Genomic DNA, 21,085 nt, shown 5'->3' on the forward strand with positions numbered 1-21,085 from the left:
ATCCTCACACCTCCTTCTTAAACCACATGTCCACAAGTGACTACTGACAGCTACCTATGTCCCTAACTATTAGCTGCTAACAGTGCTGATATGTTGCTAAAATTATAGCAGTACATAGTCATACTAACAATAACTATCCCAATAGTTGCCCTTCACTTAGTATAGAAAGTTTCAATAAATTGCCTCAGATTTCAAGATCATTCCCAATACCCCATGTGAACTCTACAGGTAAAGAATCCCTGGCACAAACAAAGGGAGAAAAGCCATAATCCAGTGCTTATCCGCTCCATGGATAAATCCTTCTTATCTGTTCCCTTCTCCACTACTGCCAACTCCAGACTTCGCTCCTTCTGTCTCGCTGCACCCTATGCCTGGAATAAACTTCCTGAGCCCCTACGTCTTGCCCCATCCTTGGCCACCTTTAAATCTAGACTGAAAGCCCACCTCTTTAACATTACTTTTGACTCGTAACCACTCGCCTCCACCTACCCTCCTCTCTTCCTTCCCGTTCACATTAATTGATTTGATTTGCTTACTTTATTTATTTTTTGTCTATTAGATTGTAAGCTCTTTGAGCAGGGACTGTCTTTCTTCTATGTTTGTGCAGCGCTGCGTATGCCTTGTAGCGCTATAGAAATGCTAAATAGTAGTAGTAGTAGAACTTATCAATCGTTTTGTGGCCATAACCCCATGATCGCAGGCAAATAAAACTGTGTGACCCCAGAGGTGCAAACAATGATGCACCTATGGACAGCCCACCAGGTCGTGACCCCATTTGGGATCCCAACCCACAGTTTCTGAAGTTCTCCCTAGTCAAATCAGGCACCTTAACAACATGTTTAACTTGGTGTTTTAACTAAAACCAAACTGGAAGTGTAAAATATTTGTGCTTTGTCAGTAGTCAAGGCTTTCTATTAAATCTTAACATTTCATTTTTGAGACTTTCAGTAAACACTGTTGTAACTACTATGTCACTACATTCAGACTGGATCTGATCTAAATTACATAAAGTAAAAAAGGTAAATTAAGAATTGGTTAATATTTTTTTTAACTTGAAATGGTTCTCAAAACATTGAGACACATATCAGATGCCTTGTCTGAAAGTAGAAAAATACTGATATCTTTGGCCTTCACTAGGCAGTGGCCTGATTTATTGGTTAAAAAAAAATTAAGGCTGAAAATATAATTTTGCTTTCTCTAGTCCTTCTTTCAGGAATTTGATGTACGTGACAGTGGAAGGGTCTTCAAAACTTGTTGAGAAGCTAAACAGACTGCTCTCCACTTCTTCAGGTTTCAAGGATGTAATATCTAGAAAGTCATTGGCATTCATGTGGTGGACTACTGTTCCATTAGAAAGACATATCATCATCTCCACAGGAAAGTTATATTTTTCCAAATGAAGAGTTGCTAACTTGGCATGAGGTTTTTCATCTTTGCCGCTCTGCAGTTCCTCCAACTCTTTCACCAAAGACCAGGTGCTGATGAAGCTCTCGTTCAGCAGAGCTAGAATGGGCAAACTCTCCAGGACGGTCTCCCGGAGAGTTCGCCCTGAACCTCAGCACGACTGATCGTCCAAGGCACCCCACAGCAAGATGGAATGCACCAATTTATTTTCGGCCGCTGCTTTGTCAAAGGCTTCCGTAAAGGGAAGATACGCTACCTTCTTGAACGGATACATAGAAATCTCCAGTTTTTCAGCAGCCTGAGCCCAAGTTATTTCTGACTGCCAGTTTATTTCTTCAAACACAAACTGGATTGGTTCTCCCAAAGGGTCTCTGCTGTCAACCACATTGCCACTCTCATCATAGATCACTGAGGGGGTGGATGGGCCCAAAGCTTCTAATTCCATCTGAGGAAGATAGCCAATGTCAACTTCCATGTTGCTGCTTTCACTGGCTCCATATAACCATTCCATGTCCACATTTAAGGACCTGTTGTTGGGAACAAAAAGCTGAAAATATCTGACATGCGAGGCATCTTTTGAAAGAACAACATGGCCTCTGAACTGCCCGGGTGAGAACCAGAAAGGGAAATTTGGAGGCTCATTTAGCTGAAACTCAGCATGGATCCTGAATGCAATGTCATAGTAGAATTTGCTGATAGCTCTGATGCATGCTACCGCTCCCTGAGGGGCAAATCTGGTCTTGACAAAAGGCCGGGGGTGAAACATGCTCAGCAGTTTATGGATGATCACTTCTTTCCCTTTGGGAGTCGGAGGGTAGAACCGATCATTTGACAGAAACCCTGTGAAGATACTCAGTTCACTGGGGATAATCCACCATGAATGGCCCAATTCCATTATGTCTTCTGGGGGCAGGAAAGCTTTAAACTCTCTAGCAAAGAACACACTGGTAGGGATCACCGGAGCTGTCCAGTTTCGCAGACCTGAAAGAGCAGTGCGAGTGATTCCTAGAAAACCATCTTTGCTCTTTGTCATAGTTTCCATGAGAAGCGGTTGGAATTTAGCGGTCACAGAGAGTGTTTCTCCATTGGGATCTGACAGCTCCTCTTCATTATAGACAGAAGTAGGGGAGATACCCATCAGCTTCTCTATTATTGGCCTGAACTCCTCGGGGCTGATGTACATGTCCTTGTCAGTGTCCAGAGAAGAAAACAGAAAAAAGCCTTCAGTCCCCAAGGACCTCAAAGCTGCCTCCTGTTGTTTTACCATCTCCTGATCCCAATAATACTTCACCCCCATGATCACAGGAAGGAGGAGAAAAGTGAGAAATAACTTAGGGTGTCTATACAAATACACACTTCTGACAACCATTTTGTCCTGGCTTTTTTCTTTGCCCACAGCCTGTTGAGATGCTGCATTATTTCGCTCAGTATCTTTTCTCCTTTTTCTCAGATCGTCTGGCATTTCTGAAAAGGTGGAATTTGGAAACAAAAACAATAAGTATGAAACCTTAGACATAAACAATTGCTTTCTAAAACTGATATGAACATAAGATAGGAAGGAGAAAAAAGGCAAGCCACTAGAATGAAAGAATAAAAGTAAGGTTGCTTTTGACTTTTCCTATTATTAAAGGTCTAAAATACAGGTCCATTTATGAGAATTTTTTTTCTTTTTATGCAGTGAAAGTTTGGAATTGTCTGCTGTTAAATATTTGTCTTGTTCCTACATATATCAGTTTTCAGAAGTTATTGAAATATTATTTGTTTAAGAAATGTTATGAAGTTGTAGAATGATAATTCTGGGGATTTTCTGGGGATTTTTTTTTTCTTTTCATGTATCTGCATTTTTACAAAATCTACTTTGAACCTACTATGGTGGAGATAAAGTGGGCTAGAAGCATTTTAGTATAGTACTAGCCGTTGAGCCCGTAAAAACGGGCTGGTATTGGAGTTTTCCTCCCCCCCCCTGCGAGGTCACCACCGCTTCCCCCCCCCCTCAGAGTCGCCGCCGCCACTGCTGCTGCCACCCCTCCACCCGGCCCGGGCCCTCTCTTCGCTTCTGAACTTACACATCCGTTTGCCAAACGCAGCAAGGCACATCAGCTGAGCTGCCGTGGGCCCTTCCTTCTCTGCTTGTGGCCCCGCCCTCCTGTGACGTAACGTCAGCAAGGGCGGGACACAGGCAGAGAAGGAAGGGGCAGCTCAGCTGATGTGCGTTGCTACGTTCGGCGAATGGATGTGTAAGTTCAGAAGGGAAGAAGGGGCCCGGGATGGGTGGAGGGGTGGCGGCGGCGGCGACTCCGAGTGGGGGGGGGGAGGGGTAGCTACCTCGGCGGCGCAGTTTCCCTCTCTGTCCCGCCCCTCCCGTCATCACGTATTGACGCGGGGGCGGGACAGACAGGGAAGTCTCTACTGCGCATTTGCGAGTGAGTACGGTCACTCGCCGTTTATATGTTTGATAGTGATCATTACAACCCATAGGTCTGGCAAGAGGATCCAGGAACATAGCCCTTCTCCCCTCAAGACAACCAGTGAGGGTGATGGCATTTCTGAACTGTTGCCCCCATATTGCATTGGCTTAATTTGTTTCCAGAACCAATAAATTGCAGGAACTGGGGGGGAAAAAAAACAAGTGTCCAGATATGCTTCCTTCAATTCCCATAGTTATAGCAGAGGAGAAAACAAAAATGGAGGGATGGAAATACAGAAGATGGAAGACAAAAGGTGAGACTGGGGCTAGACAGAGCTGTCATTCGGCATTTTTTAATTATGGAAGGCTAGTGGCTGGCAGAACCTTTAGATCAATCCACCTGTACAGGTTAATAGTACAAGTGTATATCATGTTCAAATTAGCTTGTCCAGTTCATAAAAAGTTTGGGGATTCTGGTCCTGAATACTTAATTCATCTGTTTTCTTAGAATATCTCAGGCTATGAACATTCTTATTCTACCTCTCCCGTGATAGGAGTACATTATGAGAAACTACTGGAAAGTCCTATTAGTTATCAGATGGTATTATAGTAGTATGAAATACTCTTACCTATAGATCTAAAATCTCAAAATTCTTAACTGCTTTTGAGTTGCTCATTGAAGTCTTTTTTTTATATAGTAAATTCTTTACTTATGTTTTTGATAAAATGTAATTGTTTTAGTTTATATCTTTGATCATGCATATTTGCCTCTGCTTGTTGTTCCCAGACTTTGTTCTGATTCTCTTTATCTAGGATGTTTTGGGCCCTTGCGGTTTGCTGGCAGAAGCAAACTAATTACATTAGATTGTCAGAAGTCAGCAGGCTATCTGAATCTCTCACTGTATGCACACTGTACTCCCCTCCTCATCATGAATGGCTCCAATCTCTTCTCATCCCTCTGAATCTACATCTTTCCTCAGTATCTGTCTGTCTGTCTCTACTCCCTCTCCCAGGAACTTCCAGATCTTCCTCAAGGACATCTCCTCCAGAGCAGCCTGGAGAAGTTGCAGGGGCTGGTCTTAAACAGAGAGTTGTACAGGGACAGAAATTTCATCCATCCTAATTGGAATCTAACCCATACCCTCTAAGATCCATTTCATCCTCAATCATCCTCACAATTAATCACCATCCCAACCTGTACCCACAGGAGCCAAAGCTGTTACTCACATGCAGCCCGCCATTTCCTGCCAACCCAACAGCCTCCAGTGTTTTTTTTTTTTTTTTGGATGGTATTCACTGTTCAACCAATGACTGTTCCATGCCTCAGTCTGGTGCTCCAGCTGCCTCTCTGGTATCCCGATGATGAAAGGTAAATGCGGGCGCAAGAGGCCACTAGCACCTGCATTTACCAGCGTGGCATGATCAAAGGGGTCTGAATATTGCAGAGTTCATTTAAATTATAGTTAAATATACTAATCAGTATTCCACCCATATGATCACAGCACTACGCTCTGATCTTATGGGCGAAATAGTGCCTTAACCCTATGCCAGCTCAGAACTGGCATTAGGTTTAAAATGCTATTCTTCTCCCCTCCCCCTCAGTCCATGCCAGGCTGTCACTGTCAGTCCGGGCTGCAGTCAGTCCTGGGGGTCCAGTGGACCCTCAGACCCCCTCAACGGCAAGGCCTGTAAAAATAGCGCGGGGAATTAACTCCCCAATGAACAAAGCTAACATGCAAATTTAGGTACGTTATTAGTGTTGATCATCAGGAAAGCGCAGGAGGATTATTTGTTACATTTGTACCCCACATTTTCCCACCTATTTGCAGGCTCAGTGTGGCTTACATTGTACCATGAGGCATTAGTCGCCTTCGATGATGAAACAAATATAAGGTGATGTTATAATCAAAGAGGTTCATGTGTTACATGAACCTCTTTGATTATGTCTGGGCATCCTCTCAGGCACAATCCTCTAAAACTTGTTTGACAGGTCCAGGCTGTCAAATAAAAAGCCCGGACCTTGCAAACATTCCAAGAGGCTGGAGGTCCCCCCCCCCCCCCCCCCTAAAGACAAAGCCCTGGTGGCCTAGTGCCAAGCCCCCACACAACCCCTGGACACCGACACAGGGTGAGGGGGAAGAGATACGGTGGACCTTCTGCCCCCCTAACACCCCCCCCCCCCAAAAAAGAAAAAAGTGCTGGAGATCACTGGACCTCCAGCCCACACCTGGTGGTCTAGCGGCCCTGAACCCTCCCCCACCGTATACCTTCAGATGCCGAAGGAGGGAGTAGCACTCCCTCCTCTTTCCAGCGCTGCCTCCAAAATGGCAGTACCCTGTCCAGTGCATCCTGAGATGCACTGGCCGGGCTTCCATACCATATAAGGGTGTCTCCATACAATATAAGGGAGGACTCCCTTATATGATATGGAAGCCTTGCCCAGCACATCCCAGGATGCACTGGGCAGGCAAGGCAGGGCACCACCACTTTGGAGGCGGAACTGGGAGGGAGTGCTACTCCCTCCTCCGGCATCTGAAGGTAAGGTGGGGGAGGGTTCAGGGCCATCAGACTACAGTAATCTCCAGCACTTTCTTCAGTTGGAGGGGTGTTAAGGGGGGGCTGGAGGTCCACCGGATCTCTGCTCCCCCCCATGTCGGTATCTGGGGAGTGTGTGGGGGCTTGGGGGGAATAGGACACCAGGGCCTTGCCTTTGGGTGGGGGAGGGGGGGTCCAGGCGTCTATTGGACCTCCAGCCCCTTGGAATGTTTGACAGGTCCGGGCTTTTGATAGCCCGGACCTCTCAAAGAAGTGTGGGAGGATTGTGCCTGAGGAAGCCTTTCCTCAGCTGAGAGGTGCCCAGCTCTACCACCGGCTGCCTTTCAGGTGCTGTGGAGGACTTGCAGCTCATCTGCATATCCTTACAGCCCTCTCCAGGGTGACACCCAGGTCCACTCCGATCCACTCAGGGCCTCCGCTCTAGGTGCCCAGCGCTCCCACCAGGTGCTGTGGAGGACGTGCAGCCCTTCTGCATTTCCTCACAGCTGTATTCGGGGTGACTCCAGTTCCACCCCGATCTTCCCAGGGCCTTCTCTCCAAGTGCACAGAGTTCCCAGGTGCTTTTTGGCTAGGATCAGGCGACCCTCAGGGGGAGGAATGCTGGCTTCAGCCTAACCCCTGGTAAACCTTTCCTCAGCTGAGAAATGCCCAGCTCTACCACCAGCTGCCTTTCAGGTGCTGTGGAGGACTTGCAGCTCATCTGCATATCCTTACAGCCTTCTCCGGGGTGACACCCAGGTCCACTCCGATCCACTCTTTGTATCTAATCTTTTTCCAGTTGCTAAAGTACCTTAATCATTTATGGCCCCTATTCACATTCTCGTCCTAGCTCTGTCCCTTCCTAATCTTTTCCCTCACCCCCTACCTCTCTCCGCTACAGGAACTCACTTCCCATCCATTGACTTCATCACCTCACCTTCTCTCCTACCCTCTTCCTCCCTCTTGGCTTTTAATCTCCGCCTCTTTCTTCCGTCCATTTTGCCTTCCCCATTCCACCTAAATACCTCTCGCCTTCGACGCCTTCGTGGCCACACCTCTCATACTCTCCTCTGCTCTCTTTTACTCCTTCTCTTACTCTCAGCCGGTGACATCAATCCCAATCCTGGCCCCCCTCACCAACTATTATCCCAACTCTAAAGATCTCACCGCGACCTCTCTAACCTCATCTCTATTTCTCTACTCCCCTCCTCTTCTCTGCCCTTCTCTTGCGCCCTATGGAATGCCCGCTCTATCTGTAACAAACTCGCCTATATCCAGGACCACTATATCTCTCGTCACCTCCATCTGCGCGCCCTAACAGAAACCTGGCTCTGCCCTGATGACTCTGCTTCAGTCGCAGCCCTGTGCCATGGCGGTTATCTATTTTCACATACTCCTCGCCCTGCTGGCCGTGGGGGCGGTGTTGGACTACTTCTCTCTCCCTCCTCCAGATTTCAACCCCTTCTTCCACCTCAATCTCACTGTTTTTCCTCCTTTGAAGTCCACTCTATCCGCCTTTTCTCTCCTCTGCCTCTTCGAATAGCGGTCATTTATCGTCCCCCTGATAAGTCCCTTTCATCCTTTCTCAGTGACTTTGATGCCTGGCTTGCCTTCTTCCATGATCCTTCCTCCCCCTCTCTCATCCTTGGTGACTTTAATATTCCTGCTAATGATCCTTCCAACTCTTATATTTCCAAGTTACTCGCTTTAACGTCCTCCTTTAATCTCCAACTATGCTCCACCTCCCCCACTCATCAAAATGGTCACTGTCTTGATCTCATCTTCTCCTCCAACTGTTCACCTTCTAGTTTCCTTGCCTCTGATCTTCCCTCCTCTGATCACCATCTTATAACTTTCACACTTAAATCTCCTCCCTCCCAGTCCCGTCCTATCTTATCTAATTTATCTAGGAATCTTCACGATATTGACCCTTCATCTCTATCCTCCCATGTTTCAAACCTCCTCTCTACTGTGGCACCATCCATGTCTGTCAACGAGGCTGTTTCTTCTTACAACAACACTCTATCCTCTGCCTTAGACACTCTTGCACCTTTGATGACCCGCCCTGTAAGGCGTACAAAACCCCAACCTTGGCTGACTTCTAATATCCGCTACCTACGTTCCTGTACCCGCTCCGCCGAACGCCTCTGGCGGAAATCTCGGGCCCTTGCTGATTTCTTACACTTTAAGTTCATGCTGACCTCCTTCCAATCTGCTCTTTTACTTGCCAAACAGGATTATTATATCCAACTGACCAACTCTCCTGGCTCTAATCCTCGACTTCTCTTCACCACATTGAACTCTCTCCTCAAGGTGCCCCCAACTCCCCCTTCATTATCTCCTCAGACCCTTGCTGAATTCTTTCACAACAAGGTTCAAAAGATAAACCTTGCTTTCTCTACCTCACCACCTCTCCCTCCACTAGTCTGTTCCTCTCTCTCTCCTTCCCCTTATTCCCTTTCCTCCTTTCCTGAAGTTACTATTGAGGAAACTACACTTCTCCTTTCTTCCTCAAAATGTACCACTGTTCCTCTGATCCCATTCCCACCCACCTTCTTAATGCCATCTCTCCTGCTCTTATTCCTTTTATCTGTCATATTCTCAACCTCTCACTTTCCACTGCGACTGTCCCTGCTGCCTTTAAACATGCTGTGGTCACACCTCTCCTTAAGAAGCCTTCACTCGACCCTACTTGTCCCTCTAATTACCGACCCATCTCCCTCCTTCCTTTTCTCTCCAAATTACTTGAGCGTGCTGTTCACCGCCGCTGCCTTGATTTTCTCTCCTCACATGCTATTCTTGACCCACTACAATCTGGTTTTTGCCCTCTCCACTCAACCGAAACTGCGCTTACTAAAGTCTCCAATGACCTATTACTGGCTAAATCCAGAGGTCAATATTCCATCCTCATTCTTCTTGATCTTTCCGCTGCTTTTGACACTGTCGATCACAGCATACTTCTCGATACCCTGTCCTCACTTGGATTCCAGGGCTCTGTCCTTTCCTGGTTCTCTTCCTACCTCTCCCTCTGCACCTTTAGTGTTCACTCTGGTGGATCCTCTTCTACTTCTATCCCTCTGCCTGTCGGCGTACCTCAGGGTTCTGTTCTTGGTCCCCTCCTCTTTTCTATCTACACTTCTTCCCTTGGTTCATTAATCTCATCCCATGGCTTTTCCTACCATCTCTATGCTGATGACTCCCAAATCTACCTTTCTACCCCTGATATCTCACCTTGCATCCAAACCAAAGTTTCAGCGTGCTTGTCTGACATTGCTGTCTGGATGTCTCAACGCCACCTGAAATTAAATATGACCAAAACCGAGCTTCTCATTTTCCCCCCCAAACCCACCTCCCCGCTCCCCCCCGTTTTCTATTTCTGTTGATGGCTCTCTCATTCTCCCTGTCTCCTCAGCTCAAAACCTTGGGGTCATCTTTGACTCTTCTCTCTCCTTCTCTGCTCATATCCAGCAGATAGCCAAGACCTGTCGTTTATTTCTTTACAACATCCGTAAAATCCGCCCCTTTCTTTCCGAGTATTCTACCAAAACCCTCATCCACACCCTTGTCACCTCTCGTTTAGACTACTGCAATCTGCTTCTTGCTGGCCTCCCACTTAGTCACCTCTCCCCTCTCCAGTCGGTTCAAAACTCTGCTGCCTGTCTCATCTTCTGCCAGGGTCGCTTTACTCATACTACCCCTCTCCTCAAGACCCTTCACTGGCTCCCTATCCGTTTTCACATCCTGTTCAAACTTCTTCTACTAACCTATAAATGTACTCACTCTGCTGCTCCCCAGTATCGCTCCACACTCGTCCTTCCCTACACCCCTTCCCGTGCACTCCACTCCATGGATAAATCCTTCTCCACTACTGCCAACTCCAGACTTCGCGCCTTCTGTCTCGCTGCACCCTACGCCTGGCATAAACTTCCTGAGCCCCTACGTCTTGCCCCATCCTTGGCAACCTTTAAATCTAGACTGAAAGCCCACCTCTTTAACATTGCTTTTGACTCGCAACCACTTGTAACCACTCGCCTCCACCTACCCTCCTCTCTTCCTTCCCGTTCACATTAATTGATTTGATTTGCTTACTTTATTTATTTTTTGTCTATTAGATTGTAAGCTCTTTGAGCAGGGACTGTCTTTCTTCTATGTTTGTGCAGTGCTGCGTATGCCTTGTAGCGCTATAGAAATGCTAAATAGTAGTAATAGTAGTAGGATGCCCAGGAACAATCCTCCTGCGCTTTCCGCTTTCCTGATGATCAATGCTAATAATGTACCTAAATTTGCATATTAGCATTGCTCATTGGGAAGTTAATTCACTGCGCTGTTTTGGAACACCAAAGGGAATTGATTTTCAGGTCCTGGGAATCCCAAGCCTCATTCTGGTGCTCCAATTGTCTCTCTCAATGCATTCCAAGTCTCATTCTGATGTTGCCAGAGATTTTCTGGGGAATTCTATAAATGGTTCCCAACTACTGGCACAGAAATGTGTTCTAATGGATGCAAGGTGCTGAAACGGGACTGAAACGACAGATAAGAATGCAAATACACTACGTAGTTATAGGATAGCGTCTAAGTGTTTTCGCATGTAACTGCAAAGTGGTGGGGCCACGGGAGGGGCACGGGCGGGTTGGAGAATTCTAGAAAAGTGCATGCAGTTTTATAGAATACCCCGGATGTGTGCCTAACTTGTGCACTGGGATTTACACCAGGTTTCAGCTGTTGTCAATCATTGCGCCCAAAACGTGTTGCAAAATTCGGTACCCAATGCTATTCTATAAAGAGCGCTCATCATGGAGAACCTTTTATAGGATAGTGCTAGTTGCCAATTTTTTCTGGTACCCAACTTCTTCAATCCCCGTGGGTTCTGTGTGATTCCTGCATCCCAATCCCATGCAGCATGCTATAAGTGAGTGTGAAGCCTAAATCAGTATACATTCAAACTGCCTACAGACCCCTCCACTCTTGGGTTCTGTGAGCATCTATATTAATTTCCTCTTTTCAAATATATGGACAAGGTGAGAACAAGAGGATGAAAACCCACCAAATAAGACATGGGAAAGGTATCCTGCACACAGTAGCAACTATAACCCTTTATTGGGTAGACTGGATGGGCTATATTAATCTTTATGTGATACTATGTAACTATTGGGCTCATTTTCGAAAGAGATGGACGTCCAAAAAGTGACATAAATCGGCATTTGGACATCCATCTCATAGAGACGTCCAAATCTGTATAATCAAAACCGCATTTTGGACGTCTTTCTCAGAAGTCCATCGGAAGGACGTCCAAATCTCAAGGGGGCGTATCGGAAGCGTGTTTAAGGCGGGACTTGGGCGTTCCTAAGACTTGGACGTCTTTCAGCCATAATGGAACAAAGCAAAGACGTCCAGGACTAAAAGTTCAACTTTTCAGCTAGACCTGTTTTTCTTACAAAATTACCTGATGACCAATGGAGGGAATCAGGGATGACCTCCCCTTACTCCCCCAGTGGTCACTGACCCCCTCCCAGCCCCCAAAACTGTGATGATGAACGTTATTTGCCAGCCTCGGATGTTATACTCAGGTCCATTACAGCACATGCTGGTCCCTGGAGTAGTTTAGTAGTAGGTGCAGTGCACGTCAGATAGGTGGCCCTAGGCCCATACCTCCACTACTTGTTACACTCGTGGAGGAAACAGCGAGTCCTCCAAAACCCACTGTACCAACATATAGATGCCCCCTTGACCCTTAGGGGCTATGGCAGTGGTGTACAGTCGGGGTAGTGGCTTTTGGGGGTCTCAGCACACAAGGTAAGGGAGCAATGGTCAGATGTATACCTGGGACCTTTTTATGAAGTCCACTGCAGTGCCCCCTAGGGTGCCCGATTACTGTCCTGGCATGTCAGGGGTACCAGTCTACTAAAAATGCTGGCTCCTCCCACGTCCAAATGGCTTGAATTTGGGCGTTTTAGACTTGGATGTTTTTGTTTTTGAAAATGGCCAAAATTCAAAACGTCCAAATCCAAGGATGTCCATGGTATTGTCAAACACAAAAGATGGACGTCCATCTTTTTCTAAAGTGACCTTCTCCCTGCTTCGGAATTTGGACATCTTTGTAAAACGTCCAAATTCTGACTTAAACATTTCTTTCAAAAATGCCCCTCTATATGTAACAAATTCAGGTAGTGAAGGTCCATGTCCTAGAGGCTTGCAAGCTATGTTATAATGCCACTGTATCGCTCCATGGTGCGACCTCACCTTGAGTATTGCACTCAATTCTGGTCGCCGTATCTCAAAAAAGATATAGCAGAATTAGAAAAGGTTCAAAGAACCCACCAAAATGATAAAGAGGATAGAACTCTTCTCATCTGAGGAAAGGCTAAAGAGGTTAGGGCTCTTCAGCTTGAAAAAGAGATGGCTGAAGGGGGATGGGATTGAGGTATCCGAAATCCTGAGTGGTGTAGAATGAATAGAAGTGAATCGATTTTTTCACTCTTTCAAAAAGTAAAAGACCAGAGGACACTCAATGAAATTACATGGAAATACTTTTAAAACAAATAGGAGGAAATATTTTTTCACTCAAAAGAATAGTTAAGCTCTAGAACTCACTGCCGGAGGATGTGGTTAACAGCAATTAGCATATCTGGGTTTTAAAAAGGTTTGTACAAGTTCCTGAAGGAAAAGTCCCTAGTTATTGAGATGGGCATGGTGGAAGCCACTGCTTGCCCTGGAACTGGTAGCATCAGTGGTGTGCTGGAGCCGGCTCGCAAGAGCCGTTTGCTAATTTTTTTACAAATTTTGGGAGTCAGATGTTAAAGTAAGCTGCTTCAACAACCGGCTCCCAAAATTTGGGCTTGAGTGACTTGGGTCCCCTCCTGGCGGTGGCATCCTCCTCCCGTCACTTGAGCATCTTCTGCTGCTGCTGCTGTTTCCACTGCCCATGCAGTATCTCTCTGATCTCTCTCTGTCCTCCCCCAATCTCTTTGACTCTTCTTCAGTGGAGATTAATCTTTTTCTTAAGCTGTGCTGGCATGTGTCAGCAGGAACAGGATGTTTCAACCAATCCCGGGGGCCTTCCTTCAGCTTTTAGGGGCGGGACATGCTGAAGGAAGGTCCCTGGGATTGGCTGAAGCAGTCTGCTCTTGCTGACATGTGCCAGCACTGCTTAAAAAAATTAATTGTGGCAGAAGAGGCAAGGAGGTGTGGGGGAGGACAAAGAGGAAGAGAGCAGAGAGGTGCTGGTTTGGGTGGGGCAATGAGGCAGGCAGATACTGCATTGTAGTGGGGGGGGGGGGCAACAAAGGGCCACAGGTAGCCAGTCAGATACTGCATGGGGGGGGGGGGGAGTGAGGGACAGATGTGCTGCTGCTGCCGCATCAACAGAGGCATGAAGGGAAAAAAGTGCTGCCTAAGGGGAATGGCAAGGAGCGAGAGAGGTGCTGCATCATGATGGAAGTCAAGGACGGAGAGACTTGCTGCACTGGGCAACAATATGAGGAAGACAGGTACTGCATGGGGGCAAGGAGGGAGAGAGGTGCTGTATAAGGAGGGGTAGGGAGAGACAGAGGTGCTGCACCAGGGGTGGGGGCAAGAAGGGACAGAGGTGCTGCATCAGGAAGGGCATGGTGGGAGAGTGGTACTGCATTGGGTGGAAGCAATGAGGAAGAGAGGTGGTAGACAGGAAGAAAAAAATCATCGAGGGGAACGAGGAAGGGAGAGGGCACAGAGAGGGAAAGAGGTGCTGAACTTGGGAGAGAAGATAGATGGAGGACATGAAGAGAAAGAAAGTGCCAAATGTACAAGAAGACTTTAGCAAAACAGTTAAGACAAGAAAGAGGAAAGCAGAAACCAGAGACTGGGACCAATACAATAATGGCCAGACAACAAAAGTAGAAAAAAAACCTTTATTTTCTAATTAGACTATGTCAGTTTTTGGAATGTCTGTCTGCCAGAACTGGTTTTAGACATGGCTGGGGCTCATGAGAAAAACCTCACTCACTGGCCTTCAATCTCCAGCATAGTGGTGGTAAGTCTCCAGCTTTGAGATGGGCCACCCTTCACATCTATGAACTCCTTTACCCTTTGCTGACAGGGATACTGAGTCCCACCAGCCAAATAAACGGACTGCCACTGCTCTCCGCTGCTTTCCTGGCTCTGAGCAGCATGCCAGGATTTCTTGTGCAAGAATTCGTAGCATACTGCTCACAACCAGAAACAATCAGCAGGGAGTGGAAGTAGTCCATTTATTTGGCTGATGGGCTCAGCATCCCTACTAATACTATTTAGCATTTCTATATCGCTACAAGGCGTACGCAGCGCTGCACAAACATAGAAGAAAGACAGTCCCTACCAGCAAAAGTATGCCTAGCGTGCCTGGACCGGGGGGGGGGGGGGGGGGGGGGGGGAAGGAACACATTGTCCCTAGTCCCCACATGCCCCCCCTCAAATTGCAGGGCTGGCTACACCAGGAGTGAGAACCTGTTAAAAAATTCCCAACTCACCACTGGATAGCATACAATGTTGCCACTAATTGGGTTTCTACCAGGTACTTGTGACCTGGATTGGCCACTTTTGGAACCAGGATACTGGGCTAGATAATAGCTGCTGAGAGAGGGGGGGGGGGCAAAATTCCCCAGGCTCAGCACCAGGGTCTTTCTCTCTCTCTCCTGCTCCTTACAGGACCCAGGTGATCGTGTCCCAACAGGAGCAGGAGAGAGAAAACTCCGGCGCCGGGCTTGCCCTTGCATTGCCTGCCTAGCAGCTGCTGTGCCCTCAGGCCGCAAATGCCCAGTTTTGAGACCGAGTATGTGCGACCTGAGGAAAGCAGCCACAGGGGCAGGCAATGCTGAGCAGTGGAAGGCGCCGCAGGGCCAGCCAAGGTACTTCGGGCAGGAGGGACAATAGTGATGACAATAACCATTCTACCCTGGGCTCAGTGGTGGCGGCCCTGCCCCAGGCCTGGCTCAGTCTCTCGGCGGCCCTGGGCTAGACGGACCACTGTTGTGACCCAGTATGGCTATTTTTATGTTGCTACCTGAGACATAGAGGATGGAATTGCAAGGACAGCTAGTGGGAGAAGCAGGACTTGTAACCTAAGGGTTTCAACAGTGGGGTGAAAACCAGTAAAGTCAGGCTTCATTGCAGGCCAGTTCAGAAGAGGTGCACTACTGGGTTGGGCATCTGCTACACCACTATCTGTATTCCTAATGTATGTTAATGTGTTCTGCAATACCACTATCTAATATTTCATGACCATGTAACCCAAAATCCTTCTGTAAAATCAAATGTATATCCTCCTCTCATTTCCAGTATCCATGATGTATTGTAAACCACATTGAGCCTGCAAAGAGGTGGGAAAACGTGGGATACAAATACAACAAATAAAATAAATAAAATCTTAGTGAAAAAGAATCAACAAAAGGGTAGTTCTTAGAGAAAGAGGCTGGCTCAGCAGAAGGGGTTGCAGAACAAGTGAAGGGATGTTTATGGTAGAGGTCTCACAAACATAATTTGTCTTAAATCTAGCATAAAGTTAATCCAGAACTAAAGAAGGAGAGAAAGAAAGCGAAGACCTAGTAAGCACGGGAGCACAGAGAAGTGAAAGAAGGTGGGAGGCAAGCAAAAGAAAAAGGGGAATAAAGAAGGTGAAAGCGAGTGGGAGAGAAAAAGAGATGCAGCTGGTATTGTAAAGACATTAGAAAGCCCAACATAAAGTTAATCTGGAACTAAAGGAGAGAAAGAAAGCGAAGACCTAGTAAGCACAGAGAAGTAAAAGAAAAAGCAAGTGGGTGCGGGCAAGGGCTGAGAGTAGGAGAGAAGAAAGAGAAGCTGCTGGTATTGTAAAGAAATTGGAAAGGGCATATTTCTTTAGCGCTGCTACAGCCTGCCTAAGACTCTGCTTGGATTATTTCACCCCTCTGGCCCCAGAAACAATGTATCTGGCACTCTCTCACCTGATACACCCGCGGCAGCAATGCATCGACACGCACGGAACGGGACAACAGGGCCTCAGCAGCTCTTAGAGGTCTCCCAAAACTGGGAAGCAAGGGAAGGAGGAGGCCCAGCTCAGTTTCTTAATAATCCAGCTTCACAGAAATCTCGGTTCCTTTATCAAATTTCTTTTCCCCCTCATATGTTTATCAATTAACTGTTGCTAACAGAAAATAGCAAATTTTAAAACTTCAACTAGGTTTAAAAGTAAAAGCAGCTTATGCTTCTCCCCCTTGCTAATGGTGTGGAATGGTACGGTCTCAGCTCGGACTGGCAGTCAGCTCTTTAACTCTTTTGTAACCTCATTGGATCAGCTGATAAAACAAAGTTAGAAAAAATAAAATTCTGGCATTTTAGTCCCTAAAAGCTTATGCATAAAATTGTTATAGTGTAAAGTAGGTATATGCCACTTGGCAAGGGAAAAATTTAGCCTGAGGAAGACCAGAGAGAACAACATTGCAGTAATGAAACTGAGTAAGAACTAAAGAGCTCTTTTGTGGTGTGTAAAGGAAAGATGGAAGTACTCCAGGCTTGCCATGTCCATACTGATTAAAACATTTCACAATGGCCCATGCATCACCAAGTCTGAAATAGCTACTCTCCTTGCAAGTGGTTCACATCTGTCTCATTTCCTTACCTCTTTGTTATCATCAGCACATATTTTCTTCCACCTCTCTAGGCTTTAATCTAAGAGATTACAAATTTTTAGTAATAGGGTGGGTGTGTGTGTGTGTGTGTGGGGGGGGGGGGGGGGGGGGGTGCATTTATTAAACCATAGTAAAATAACATTTGTAGTTGCTGCAGCTTAACATGGGAATCACATTTTCCACAACATTGCTGCTCCTGTGTTCAAGTGGCAATTAACATGTGGTACATGGCCACAGTTAACGCAGGAGCACTTAGTGCTAGCTAACGCTTTCATATCCACTCTGCCTACGTTGTTTAGTTTAGTTTATCGAGTGCTTGATTTACCGCCTTTCACATGGCATCAGGGCGGTTTACAATAAATATTCAGAGGGGAAAGAAACTCCATCAAAATTAAGGAAAGGACAGCAAGAGAAGAGTTGGTCTAGAACTGATGGCCAGGTATCACCACATAGCAACCAAGGGAGGGAAGGCTAAGGTGAAGAGGTAGGCCTTCAAAAGTGCCCAAAAACGAAAGGGCTGTTCAGCACAGAGGTCTGGGGGGGGGGGGGGGGGCATTCCAGAATGAAGGGTCACACCAAAGAAGGCCAAATGCTGGATGGACTCAAGCTTAAAGGAGCGGGCAGGAGGGAGGGAGAGGCAGAAGGTTAAGGCTGAGTGTAGGGCTTGGGCTGGAGTATAGGAAGAAATAAGGGCAAACAAGTAGGAAGGGTAACCAGTGTAAGAAGTTTGAACTGGCTATGAAATGGAACAGGCAACCAATGGTGATGGGCCAATAAAGGGGAGACATGATTGAGCTTGCGGGCATGAGCGAGCAGCTGAATTACAGTATTCTGGACAGTCTGAGAGGTGCCTGAGGAAGACCAGAGAGAACAACATTGCAGTAATGAAACTGAGTAAGAAGAGCACAGCAGTGTCATGTAGGATGCATCACCAATGTTTGGACAAAGGGAATGGATAAACCAGAGTGAGGTGAAGGAAGTCTTAGTGACAGCGGAAATGTGAGATCAAAAAGACAACTGAGAATCCAAGATGACACCTAGGTATGTAAGGGACTGAACCAGCTGAACTGGGGTATAGTACAGAAGAGGGGTGAGCAACGGGACAGGGGCATGTCCAGATACCCAAAAGGCCATGGATTTAGAGAGGTTCAGAACCAGTTGGTGGGAAGTCAACCAAGAGGCAATTCCATCCTAACAGGACTGAAGGCTGGAAAGATCCATGCGGGAGGGACCCTGAAGGAAAACTAACAAGATACTATCTGCATAAATGAAAGATTTTACAGAAGTGGATTGAATGAGTGATGTTAGGGGGCTCAGGAATATGTTGAAGAGTGTCAGAAAAAGAGAAGAACCTTGAGGGATACTGTAATGAAGAGGAAGAGGGGAGGAGGAGGATCAGGGAAACACTAAAGTTATGATTTCTATGGAAAGATGAGAGCCAGGCTAAAACTGGACCAGAGATACCCAAAGTGGCTAGGTCCCCCCCCCCCCCCGATTTAAAAACAGCTTTGTAAAAATCACTGCTTCCTCTGGAAACTGTCCCCCATGGCATCTGTTCCCTCTGTCCAAGTTAACCCCCCCCCCCCACATCCATATGCAACCCCTCATATGGCAGCACCTGCTAGTTGGGGGGGGGGTCTCCTACAGAGAACCCTCTCCACCAATCCCAAATATGGTAAACTAGCATCCACAAGGTGGTACCCATCCCCCTGAAGGCAGAAGAGGCCTCCTACAGCCCCACTTCAACCCCAACCCACTCCTCAGACTTACTGTGATGCACCTGGATTCTAGCAGGATAGAAGTGATGCTACCTCTCAAAATGGTCACCAAGACCTTTAATGGTGATATCACAGTACTACAGCTAGGAGTCATGCTTCCAAAAATGCAGGGTCATCCATTCGGGTTGCATAAATGTGAGGGAGCTTACAGTTTAGGGGAGTGAAGTGCTTTTATGCATGAAAGAGAAGTGGAACTTAGGTGTGAACGTATGTGATGATCTTAAGGTGGCCAGACCAGTAGAAAAGGCGATAGCAAACACTAGAAGAATGCTTAGGTGCATAAGGAGAGGAAAGGCCAGCAGGAAAAAGGAGGTGATAATGCTTCTGTATAAGACTCTGGTGAGACCTCATTTAGAATACTGTGTATAATTCAGGAGACTACACCTTCAAAAAAAATGAACAGGATGGAGTTGGTCTAACGATACTAAAATGTTCAGTGGTCTTTGTCATAAAGCGTATGGGGACAGACTTAAAGATCTCAATATGGATATTTGGAAGAAAGGCGGGAAAGGGAAGACATGATAGAGACATTTAAGGTTCAACTTTATTCAATATACTATGAGTCATAAAAATATAAGCAGCGTATAGTAAAAAGTAGTAAAAAGGAGAACGAATAGTGGAAGAACACATCAGGGAAACTATGTTACAGTAATTATAATGGAGGGGGAGAAAGGTAAGGAATAATTACAGCCTAAATTAAACAAAAGGAGGGAAGGGAATGGTGATAAAAGTGGACAAAACAAAATCGACCAAGACAATTCTAAAGGGCCCACAGAATCAAAGATTAGTAACCAGACAAAAATGTAATGGTCTTAAGATTGAATTAAGTAATACTGAAAATTTTATTGAAGAGGTATGATTTCAATGCTGCTCTAAAGTTCAGAGAAGAAAACTCAGTACAAAGATCCAGGGGCTCAAGATTCCATTGGGTAGGCAAGACCACTGAAACGCAAGTTGATCTAGCACGATGTGAATGGATCTATGAGAAGAGACAGCGAGGAGATGTTGGTTGGAGGAGCACAGAGAAAAGGGAATGTAAGGAACAAGTAACCTAAACAGAAACTGTGGTATACCTGAATGAAGAATGTAATGCGTTAATACCAAAATCTTAAATGCAAGACGGAATTGAATGGGAAGCCAGTGTTCAGACCTCAGAAGAGGGGTAGCACTGTTACACTTTCATACCCCATGGATGAATTTAACTGCAGTGTTTTAAATGAGTTGTGAACGACAGAGCTAATAAAGGGGAAGACCGTTGAAAAGAGAATTACAATAGTCGAGGTGGGAAATTACTAGATCATGTACTAATAGGCGAAGTGACTTGGGATCAAAGAGTGAGTGAGCAACTCTAATCTAACATAAGATGAAGAATGACCTTTGCACAACTGTAGACATGTGTTGAAAAAAAGGAAAGGATTTTCATAGAATCCTGCAGAGGGATAGACAAGCCACAAAGGGAGAGCGAACATGGTAGATCAAATGGGCTAACCAAGCGGAAAAAAAAGAACAGCAATGGTTTCAGCAATGTTACGGTTTAACTTACTAGCACTAAGCCCAATTGGTAACCTTTGAGAGTTTTTTTAGTACTTGAATCAATGCAAGAGACAGACAGGCTCATTTTCGAAAGAGATGGACATCCAAAAAGTGACATAAATTGGCGTTTGGATGTCCATCTCACAGAAATGTCCAAATTGGTATAATCGAAACCTCATTTTGGACGTCTTTGTCTGAAGTCTGTCATAAGGACGTCCAAATCTCAAGGGGGCATATCAGGGGCATGTTCAAGGCAGGACTTGGGCGTTCCTAAGACTTGGATGTCTTTCAGTCATAATGGAACAAAGCAAAAATGTCCAGCACTAAAACTTAGATATTTTCAGCTAGACCTGTTTTCTTACGAATAAGGCACCAAAAAGGTGCCCCAAATGACCAGATAACCACTGGAGGGAATCAGGAATGACCTCCCCTTACTCCCCCCAGTGGTCGCTAACCCCCTCCCACCCCCAAAAAGTGTGTTGAAGAACATTACTTGCCAGCTTTAGCTGTCATACTCAGGTCCATGACAGTAGCATGCAGGTCCCTGGAGTAGTTTAGTAGTAGGAGCAGTGCACTTCAGATAGGTGGACACAGGCCCATACCCCCACTACCTGTAACACTAGTGGAGGAAATTGTGAGCCCTCCAAAACCCACTGTATCCACATATAGATGCCCCTTCACCCTTAGGGGCTATGGTAGTGTACAGTTGGGGGTAGTGGGTTTTGGGGGGGCTCAGCACACAAGGTAAGGGAGCAATGGTGAGATGTGTACCTGGGATAATTTTATGAAGTCCATTGCAGTGCCCCCCA

General features: G+C 46.3%; 1 protein-coding gene across 1 annotated transcript; it reads right to left on the reverse strand.

The window, feature by feature from the left end:
• Positions 1 to 664: 664 nt before the first annotated feature.
• On the reverse strand, positions 665 to 16,309 carry SELENON (selenoprotein N). Its single transcript, XM_030197785.1, has 2 exons — positions 16,282 to 16,309; positions 665 to 2,868 (listed from the first exon to the last, which is right to left on the reverse strand). The coding sequence occupies exon 2, from the start codon at positions 2,864 to 2,866 to the stop codon at positions 1,169 to 1,171; it is 1,698 nt and encodes a 565-aa protein (XP_030053645.1). The 5' UTR covers positions 2,867 to 2,868; positions 16,282 to 16,309; the 3' UTR covers positions 665 to 1,168.
• Positions 16,310 to 21,085: the final 4,776 nt, after the last annotated feature.

Source organism: Microcaecilia unicolor, chromosome 1, assembly GCF_901765095.1.
Source record: "Microcaecilia unicolor chromosome 1, aMicUni1.1, whole genome shotgun sequence".
NCBI classification, from domain to species: Eukaryota; Metazoa; Chordata; class Amphibia; order Gymnophiona; family Siphonopidae; genus Microcaecilia; species Microcaecilia unicolor.